The 10,602-nt window shown below is 43.3% G+C and overlaps 1 protein-coding gene across 2 annotated transcripts; it reads right to left on the bottom strand.

The window, feature by feature from the left end:
* Positions 1-2,396: 2,396 nt before the first annotated feature.
* Positions 2,397-10,150, bottom strand: LOC311137294 (MOB kinase activator 2). Of its 2 annotated transcripts, XM_084171723.1 has the most exons (6): positions 9,732-10,150; positions 7,485-7,660; positions 4,430-4,575; positions 3,733-3,829; positions 3,518-3,642; positions 2,397-3,248 (listed from the first exon to the last, which is right to left on the bottom strand). In XM_084171723.1, exons 3-6 carry the CDS (start codon positions 4,548-4,550, stop codon positions 3,004-3,006), a joined length of 588 nt encoding a protein of 195 aa, XP_084027849.1. In that variant the 5' UTR covers positions 4,551-4,575; positions 7,485-7,660; positions 9,732-10,150; the 3' UTR covers positions 2,397-3,003. The 2 variants fall into 2 exon arrangements, with proteins under 2 accessions (XP_084027849.1, XP_084027848.1); XM_084171722.1 differs by lacking the exon at positions 7,485-7,660.
* Between the last annotated feature and the right edge of the window lie 452 nt (positions 10,151-10,602).

Genomic DNA, 10,602 nt, shown 5'->3' with positions numbered 1-10,602 from the left:
TATGATACTCAGAGGCTGAGCAACACTGATCTGAATTCAAATTGACCTGCAATTTGACCCTTGAACTTGACATTTTCTAACTCTTGACCGGCGTGTCCTAGAATCAAGCGGCACAGGAATGGTGCGACCATGACGATCACATAGATATGAGTATGATTTCTCTATGATGTTCAGAGGATGAGCAACACTGATCTGAAGTTGAGCTCTTCCAGAGGCAGCGCTCATAGTGGCTGGGGACTTTAATGCAGGGAAACTTAAATCCGTTCTACCTCATTTCTACCAGCATGTTAAATGTGCAACCAGAGGAAAGAAAACTCTAGACCACCTTAACGCCACACACAGAGACGCGTCCCTCGCCATCCATTTGGCAAATCTGACCATAATTCTATCGTCCTGATTCCATGCTTATAAGCAAAAACTAAAGCAGGAAGCACCAGTGACTTGGTTAATAAGGAAGTGGTCAGATGAGGCAGATGCTAAGCTACAGAACTGTTTTTCTAGCACAGACTGGAATATGTTCCGGGATTCTTCCGATGGCATTGAGGAGTACACCACATCAGTCACTGGCTTCATCAATAAGTGCATCGATGATGTCGTCCCCACAGTGACCGTATGTACATACCCCAACCAGAAGCCATGGGAATTACAGGCAACATCCGCACTGAGCTAAAGGGTAGAGCTGCCGCTTTCAAGGAGCGGGACTCTAACCCGGACGCTTATAAGAAATCCTGCTATGCCCTCTGACGAACCATCAAACAGGCAAAGAGTCAATACAGGATTAAGATGGAATCGTACTACACCGGCTCTGACGCTCGTCGGATGTGGCAGGGCTTGCAAACTATTACAGACTACAAAGGGAAGCACAGGCGCGAGCTGCCCAGTGACACAAGCATACCAGACGAGCTAAATCACTTCTATGCTCGCTTCGAGGCAAGCAACACTGAAGCATGCATGAGAGCGTCAGCTGATCCGGATGACTATGTGATCACGCTCTCCGTAGCCAATGTGAGTAAGACTTTTAAGCAGGTCAACATTCACAAGGCCGCAGAGCCAGACGGATTACCAGGACGTGTACTCCGAGCATGTGCTGACCAACTGGCAAGTGTCTTCACTGACATTTTCAACATGTCCCTGACTGAGTCTGTAATACTACCATGTTTCAAGCAGACCACCATAGTCCCTGTTTCCAAGAACACTAAGATAACCTGCCTAAATGACTACCGACCGGTAGCACTCACGTCTGTAGCCATGAAGTGCTTTGAAAGGCTGGACATGGCTCACATCAACATCATTATCCCAGAAACCCTAGACCCACTACAATTTGCATACCGCCCCAAAAGGTCCACAGATGAAAATGATCAAAAAGATGATCAAAACATTAAGATTGTTTAATGAAACCTAAGCTGAAATTTGGTGTTTGGAGAGTGTTTGAATGTAAACCCAATGTAAGTGTTTTAATACACAGAATGTATGGCAACTGCTCGGCCGCAAGGCACTACAGAGGGTAGTGCGTACGGCCCAGTACATCACTAGGGCCAAGCTTCCTGCCATCCAGGACCTCTATACCAGGCGGTGTCAGAGGAAGGCCCTAAAAATGGTCAAAGACTCCAGCCACCCTAGTCATAGACTGTTCTCTCTACTACCGCACGGCAAGCGGTACTGGAGTGCCAAATCTAGGTCCAAAAGGCTTCTTAACAGCTTCTACCCCCAAGCCATAAGACTCCTGAACAGCTAATCATGGCTACCCGGACTATTTGCATTGTCCCCCCCATCCCACCCCACGCTGCTGCTACTCTGTTTATTATCTATGCATAGTCACTTTAACTCTACCCACATGTACATATTACCTCAATTACCTCAACTAACCAGTGCCCCCGCACATTGACTCTGTACCGGTACCCCCTGTATATAGCCTCCCTACTGTTATTTTATTTTACTGCTGCTCTTTAATTATTTATATTTTTTTACTTATCACTTTTTTTTCTTAACTGCATTGTTGGTTAAGGGCATGTAAGTAAGCATTTCACTGTAAGGTCTACACCTGTTGTATTCGGCGCATGTGGCAAATAAAATGTGATTTGATTTGAAGATAAAACTGAGTTTTGACTAAATGTACGAAGTCGGATCACCGACGATCTGACGGATTTATGACTTTGACATGCGTCAAACATTTGGCTCCAACTTTTGAACGGTTGGGGCTATCAACCCAGGGAAAAGAGCATCTGAAGAGGACATTCTCAGCAACATTTAGATAAGGGAAACTTTACTGTACTTTCTGTGTTTACTGTACTTACTGTACTAACCTGGAACATAACTCGTGTATAGCCAAATTGAACATAAGGGTAGGGTTAAGGAGAGCATAATAGATGACCTACAGTATACATGACCTTTGGAAATTCATTTGACCTCAGTTTTTTTTTAATAACATACCACAACAAAAACATCTTCATAACATATATTATACATATCACATGCAACAGCATAAAGAGCAATACACACATGCTCTTCTTACGTAGCCCTTTCCTGCAGTCAAATGACCTAGTGGCCTCATTGGTGGAATGTTTTTAATATTTTTCATAATTTCATAATTAATAAACATCATTTTTTTAAACGCTGAAAATCCGGTGTTTCTATGTCAAACAGTTTTGTTATATTTCAGTCTTCTGTGATGTACAGTATATAAAGTGTAATATTGGGATGCAAACTCAAAATTGAATACATTTCAACTCTATGTCTGCCATGGTACAGGTGTCTTATTTTCTTTAAGCCCATAACCATGTGTGTGAGGTGTATACTTTTGTTTCAAAGAAGATTATTTTAAGACTACCAAGAAACACTCTGTGACCCTGATTTAGCCCACTGCAGTAAAAGGTTAACTCACAGTTTATACACAGAGTCGCTGAGTCTGTCTCTCTAAATGCAATGAAGCTGTGTGTTTGTGTGTGTGTGTATGTACGTACATGCGTGTGTGTACATCTGTGAAGGTGCGTGTGTGTGTGTGTGTCAGGTGAGGCTGTGCTGTCCCAGAGCGATGATCAGGTCCTGTAGAGGTTGTGTGTGTTCTGCCTCCAGCAGGTCGTGTTGCAGGCTGAAGTGTGTGAGGTGTGTGAACAGCGTGTTGAGGTGGGGGTGGAGTCCCAGAACTAGGGCCTCTCTGTAGTGACTCCAGTAGATATGAGCCAGAACACGGAACAACAACAGAAACACCTTCTGGACCAAGAACACAAAGCCTGCTGGGAAAACTGACCCTGGTGACGGAAGGAGGGGAGGAGAGAAAGAATGGGAGGATAGGATGGAGAGAGGTGTTGGGGATAAGAGAGGGAGGGGGAAGAGTGAGGAGGCAGAGCATGATGTGTAAGGTTGTGGGGAGAGGGAATGAAAGGGGAGAAGGGTTGAGTATTTTATTGACTGATAGATTAGTTGGTTTGTTATGTTGTAGTCATTGGTTGATGATCAGTAGGGCAGTGAATGTCTGCAGCACTTGTGTTCATTTACTATACATTGTGTGTGTGTGTACCTGCTCTGGTGGGGAAGACGTCTTCATCTGTCAGTAGGTCCTGGATGTAGGACATGGCATAGTCAAAGTAGAGAGGAGCGGAACACTTTAACTTCTTCCCCTGATCATCTGTCCATGTATACACCCTACACATACACACATTGAGGGAGCAGAAGGGTGTGTCTGCATGAGTGGGAATATTAACATGTGTGTGTGTGTGTTTGAGTGTGACTTACGTGTTATCTGGTCCACAGGCTGTAGGACAGGTGGTAGGAGTACATAACTCAGAAAGAGCACTGGAGAACAGGTTAATATGCTTAAAGAACGCTACCGCTAGAGAGAGAGAGAGAGAGAGAGAGAGAGAGAGAGAGAAGCCGTTTAGGTTATAGTCATAATAATAATAATAATAATATGCCATGTAGCAGACGCTTTTATCCAAAGCGACTTACAGTCATGTGTGCATACATTTTTACGTATGGGTGGTCCCGGGGATCGAACCCACTACCCTGGCGTTACAAGCGCCATGCTCTACCAGTTAATCTACACATGCAATATTGGGATTAGGGATATACCAAATTAACCCTAACTCTTATCTTGGCGTAACCGTAAAGTAACCCTAGCTTCATGTCCACATCCTGGTTCAACCCTAACCTCAACCCTAACCCTAGCTTCATGTCCACATCCTGGTTCAACCCTAACCTCAACCCTAACCCTAGCTTCATGTCCACATCCTGGTTCAACCCTAACCTCAACCACAACTCTAATCTTGGCATAAACCTAACTCGCTTTATGTTTAACCCTGGTTTAACCCTAATCCTAACCCTCCAAAATAGGGCTCCCCCATTTCTGAATTCCCAATGTCTGGTCTTTGTGTGATTTTTGTGTGTGAGAGCACGCTTACATGTGTTTATGTGTGTGTGTTTGTGTACTGACTGTTGCTGGCGAGCCACTCAGCCTGGTCCAGTCCGGGTGGCAGGGCGGTGAGGGCGGTCATATCGGTGTGTGTGATCCTCTCAGAGACATACTGCTGCTGCAGGTAGGGACGCTCCTCCATCACCAGCTCATTGTTATTATCTCCCCTAAACAATATAACACACACAGTTAAAGTGTGTGTGTGTGTGTGTGTGTGTGTGTCAGTATTTAAGTGTGCATGTTTCACTGCTCCAGCTGCAGTCATCAGATTGCACAGTTCGTAGTCTGGACTCTCTGGTTTACTGCACACACACACACAGCTTTTGCTGCAGTCTCTTCCCAGGTAGCACATAACATATTCTGGTAAAGAACTCCAATTGATTCTCAACTACTTCATACCTTCAGATTAATACATTTACGATTATTTTTCTAATTGTAGTCTTATAGAGTTATAACTAAAATAACTCATAAGTCAGGTCTTCTTAGAAAACCAGTTTGTCCAATAACTGGACTGGTGTCCCGGTAATAAGTGTACACACTACCTTACAGTATGTATTAACTCATTTGTTAGTACACTTAACTGTTTCAGAATAATCTACACAATATTTAGGTGTGACCAAGCTATCCGATTTATGATTAATATTTGTAACTTTGTCTTTATTTTATATTTTAATGGTTGTTCTCTCCCATTTCATCAGTAATAATATATTTTTGACCCAATCTGTCACTTCTTTGTTCCTTATTCAGGCAGAAAGGATGTAATCTCACAGAGATGCTGTGATATGTTGAGTTCAGTTCTCAGCTCAAACTCTGAGAGCTGTGCCTGAGTGATATTAAACTGCAGGATGCAGGACTGGAGCTGCTCTCTGTTCAACTGGGGAATCCACACTGTAAACCGAACACTGAAGTAATGACATCGTTCAAATATGCCATTAAAACTAATAGGTTCGAAAATATAAATGGGTCCTTCATATGTCCAGTTGCGTGTAGAGCTGAGATGTAAACTTTTCTCTCCCACTGCAGGCTGAAGAGTTGTGATGTCACAGCGGAAGGCTTTGCTTCTCTGGCTTCAGCTCTGAGGTCAAATCTCTCACACCTGATAGAGCTGGATCTGAGTAACAATGAACTGCAGGATTTAGGAGTACAGCTGCTCTCTGGTGGACTAGGGAGTCCACACTGTAAACTGGAGGTTTTGAGGTGAGGAATATCATACAGAACTTTGGGAATATTCTATCTCAGCCAGTGTGTGTATCAGTATGTATGAAATACACATTCCCACATTTGGTATATATTCATGCATGTGGTAGTACAATGAGCCCAGCTAGTATATAACGTTCTGAGAACCACATGTTTCTTAGAGCTTGGTGAGAGCGTGGTTGTCCTATGGTTATTTTGCATACAACCTTTACACAACTTTCTGGGAATGGTGCAGGATAGTTGCTTGGCTATGGAACATTCTCAGCACATTTAAGGAACTTGACAAAAAAAAACATTATTTTTTTGGTATTTCATTAAATTTAACAGAATGTCTCCTAAAAGTTCAAACATGGTTAGATTTGTCAATTTTAGCAATGTTCTAGGGACGTTCTCCAACTGGTTTGACATTGGAAATGTTCTCAAATAGTTCAGAGAACGTTAAGAAACAACGTTCTTCTGTGGGAATTTCAGTACTTCAGCATAACATTTCATACAGGTTTCCTCATAGTTCTATTTAAAGTAATGTTCTCAGAACATTAAGAAAACGTTCCATAAAAAACAACAAAACATTAGTAACGTTCAAAGAATGTTCTAAGAATGTTATTTAAAAACATATACCTTCCGTTCTCAGCGTCTCTCTATTTTCTATATATTGTTCAGGTGTAAATAAAGCTTTGTATGAATATAAAAATTAAAAAAACACTAGCTCCAGCTCAGTGGCACGGTGGACCAGTTCAATGGATAGAGAATAGAAGATCATAGGTGTGAATCTCACTGACACGATGCCACAATAAAATGCCTAAGCAAATTAATTTCAATGTGTCCTATTCTGTGCTTGGAGTTTAAAACAGTTAACCTAAGCTAGCAGTGTTATTAAAAGTCTTATTGAAACCTTCAGTGAAAGTTAAGGAAGTTATCTAAAAACCTTCAAATAACCAATGATTTCCATTCTCAGAATGTTCATAAAACCTCCCAGTTTACCGTAGTAAAACATTCTCAGAACCTACCTGCAACCTAAAAAAAGGTACTCCCAGAACAGGCAAAATGTTCACTTCCGTTCTCAGAACGTTTAAAAAAACGTTTGTTTTACCGGTCAGGAAACGTATGGCTTTGTTACCAGAACCAATGGTAAACCAAAAACGTGTGTTCTCACAACTTACAAGGAACTACACTGACCAAAAATATAGACGCATGTAAAGTGTTGGTTCAATGTTTCATGAGCTGCAATAAAACATCCCAGAGATGTTCCATACGCACAAAAAGCATATTTCTCTCAAATTTTGTTTACAGCCCTGTTAGTGAGCATTTCTCCTTTGCCAAGATAACCCATCCACCTGACAGGTATGGCATATCAATGAGCTGATTAAACAGCATTATCAAACACAGATGTCTCAAGTTTTGAGGAAGCGTACAATTGGCATGCTGACTGCAGGAATGTCCACCAGAGCTGTTGCCAGATAATTTAATGTTAATTTCTCTACCATAAGCCACCTCCAATATCCTTTTAGAGATTTTGGCAGTATGTCCAATCTGTCTCACAACTGCAGACCACGTGTAACCACACCAGCCCAGGACCTCCACATCCAACTTTTCCCCCTGCGGGATCGTCTGAGAGCAGTCACCCGGACAGCTGATGAAACTGTGGGTTTGCACAACCGAAGAATTTCTGCACAAACTGTCAGAAACTGTCCCAGGGAAGCTCATCTGCGTGCTTGTCGTCCTCACCAGGGTCTTGACCTGATTGCAGTTTGCCGTCGTAACCGACTTCAGAGAATGGAAATGATTGGTTATTTGAAGGTTTTTAAATAACTTCCTTAACTTTCACTGAAGATTTCAATAACACGTTTAATAACACTGCTAGCTTAGGTTAAATGCTCACCTTCAATGGCCACTGGCACACTGGAGAAGTGTGCTCTTTCACGGATGAATCCCGGTTTCAACTGTACTGGGCAGATGACAGACGTGGCGTCGTGTAGGCGAGCGGTTTGCTGATGTCAACATTGTGAACAGACTGCCCCATGGTGGTGGTGGTGTTATGGTATGGGCAGGCATAAGCTACAAACAACGAACACAATTGTATTTTATTGATGGCAATTTCAATGCACAGAGATACCGTGACGAGATCCTGAGGCCTATTGTCGTGCCATTCATCCGCCGCCATCACCTCATGTTTCAGCATGATAATGCACAGCCCCATGTCACAAGGATCTGTACACAATTCCTGGAAGCTGAAAATGTCCTAGTTCAGACATGTCACTCATTGAGCATGTTTGGGATGCTCTGGATCAACGTGTACGACAACGTGTTCCAGTTCCCGCTAATATCCAGCAACTTTGCACAGCCATTAAAGAGGAGTGGGACAACATTCCACAATCAACAGCCTGATCAACTCTATGCGAACGAGGTGTGGTGGTCACACCAGATACTGACTGGTTTTCTGATCCACGCCCATACCTTTTTTTTAAGGTGTCTGTGACCAACAGATGCATATCTGTATTCCTAGTCATATGAAATCCATAGTTTAGGGCCTAATGAATTCATTTAAATTGTATGATTTCCTTATGTGAACTGTAGCTCAGTAAAATCTTTGAAATTGGTGCATGTTGCATTTATATTTTTGTTCAGTGTAAATGTGCTAGCTGGGTTATCTCCGGTGCTCATGGGTGATAAAGCAAATTAATTATGTGCCTGTGTAATGAGGTTAAAAAGCTATGTGTCTGGTCGTTACGGAAGTGCCTGTTCAGCATAACAAATCAGAAATGAGGGGCGGGCTGCGGAGATGATAAAGTGAGAGGGGTAATACTTTGTTATAATGCATTATAACCACAGACACATGAAATGTATTGTGATATTGGTCAGTATGTCTGTTGGTGTGTCTGTCCTAGAGAGTCTAAACCAGGGACTGGAGATTTGACTTCATGCAAAGCAGGTCCCAGTTTTCCACTGTACTACATTACGCCACACTGTCAATGTTTTCCACTGACTATATCACCACACCGTCAGTGAAGTGAAAGCAACTGTAATACTTTCAACCTTGATATCTGTGTGTATTTGAGAAAGTGTGTGTGTGACTTTGTTACACTGATAACAGAAACATTCTGTTCTCTATGAGGAGTTTCAGTCCCTGCTGGGGTTGCTTTGGTTTGCCTGTGTCCTATTGGCAAAACAGAATGGTCTTTGTCCACAGGAGAATGAGAGAGAGAGAGAGAGAGAGACAGAGAGCGCAAGAAAGAGTGAGCGAATGAACGATGACAGAGGGAGGTTAGGGTTAAGGTCAGGACAAAGTATGTAGGAATCTTCATAATTGCTTTTAAACAGCATCTGGGGATGGTACAGATAGAGGGGAGGTCACACTGGGAATCAATGAACTAGCGGTGAATACAGCAATCAGGCTGGTTTCACCACGCTGAGGGAACTGTTAACTAAACTTCCTCCCTATTCTACTCTGCACAATTGTCCCTTCATTTAGACCACCCTCTCTACCAACCACCTGTACACACACACGCAAATGAACCCAAAGTAGGTGGTGTGTTTATAGGTAAACAAACTCCACTGTGAGCCTGCTCTCTCACTTGTGTGTTTGTTAACGTTTCACTGCGCTCTGTGGACGAAGCAAACAGTAAGCCCAGCATAACTGGCTATTTGTTCAAACACAGAGACACAAGCCATCTATCTATTCATGACATTTTTTAAAGCACACACCATCTCTTCTTAAACACTTTTTAAACCACAATCCCGTCGTCCCTGCTTCTTGCCTCAGTAAAGGAATCCATATCCGTTGATGTTATCAGACAAATATGTGCCACACACACGTCCTTATAAAGAGAACATTCCTCAGTTTACCATGTCCAGTAGCCGTCTCTCTCTTTTTGTCAGTCCCTAAGTCTCTTGCTCTATCCCCCGCTTTTCTCTCTCCACCTCAGTTCAGATCTTGAGCGTTCTAACTAACTAACTAACTGAGTTCAATCTCCCTACAAACAAATCCAGTCTAATCTGAACTAGCATAGAATAACTAGAGAGAGGGATGAGGAGAGAGAAGAGGGAAGGGGGAAAAAAGAGAGTGGAGGAGATGGAGAGAGAGGAGGGAATGGATAGATTGAGAGAGGGGAAGGGGAGAGATACTTACAGTTTGGTGATGTCAGAGGGCTGGGGTACTTTGTGTGTCTCCGCAGCAGAGGGGTGACTCTGGCAGCCCCCCATGGCTGGGAGCTAAGACCTCTGGGTAGCCAGCTACACCCCTTTCCATCCGGGGCCAGGCTGTTACGCACACATATGCTTCTACACACTCAACATAACACACTCACACATGCTCTCACACAGACACTCACACAAACACACTAATGTAAGCACACTATACTACACACTAACTGACACACGAACACACAGGCCTCCTCCAGCAAAGCTCCAAGTAAGAAATATATTCCACATGTGTAAAATCCACTGTGTGTACAGAAAAGTCCTCTGCTCTCTCCCCGTGTTAGTGTGTGTGTGTCCGTTAGTGTGTGTGTGTGTGTTCTTTGTCTGTGTCCCACGCCCCTAGACTCCTCCTCCTCTGTGAAGTGGACTGGCAGGTTTCTCCACAAACATATTTACTGAGCCAAGAGCTCTCTACTCCTCCCCCTCCCTCTACTCCACCCCCTCCATATCAACTCCACCCTTACTTCCATCTCTACTCCACCCCTCCCGGCAGTTCTACCCCAACCCTCTATTGCTCTCCCTTCTCTACATCCTACCCCTTCCTCTTTCGTCCCTCTCACCTCTCCGCACACTCAGGGCTATACATGCACTCACCAAAGACCAGTCGCACAAGACAGAGCAGAGCAGCACTGAGTGTGAGAAACAGAGAAGAGGAGTCACAGAAAGAGAGACAGGCTATTTGTCTGTTTTAGACCGTGTGTAGTTGTGAGACGGTGTGTGTGTTTAGCCTCAAAGTCTCATCAGGAATGAAGATTTGAGAGCAGCAGTGTCTGTATGGTGTGTCTCATATTACAGAGAGA

This window comes from Coregonus lavaretus (genome assembly GCF_964263955.1).
Source record: "Coregonus lavaretus genome assembly, chromosome: 11".
NCBI lineage: Eukaryota > Metazoa > Chordata > Actinopteri > Salmoniformes > Salmonidae > Coregonus > Coregonus lavaretus.
This window is presented reverse-complemented; position numbering and strand designations above follow the sequence as displayed.

Bases quoted from the DNA above. Each gene is read 5' to 3' on its own strand.
- LOC311137294 (XM_084171722.1), bottom strand. From the start codon at position 9,805: ATGGGGGGCTGCCAGAGTCACCCCTCTGCTGCGGAGACACACAAAGTA. The intron at 3,643-3,732 runs GTAAGTCACACT...GTGTATGTGTAG, and splicing joins GCCTGTGGACCAGATAACAC to GGTGTATACATGGACAGATG. The intron at 3,249-3,517 runs GTACACACACAC...TTCCGTCACCAG, and splicing joins CGTCTTCCCCACCAGAGCAG to GGTCAGTTTTCCCAGCAGGC.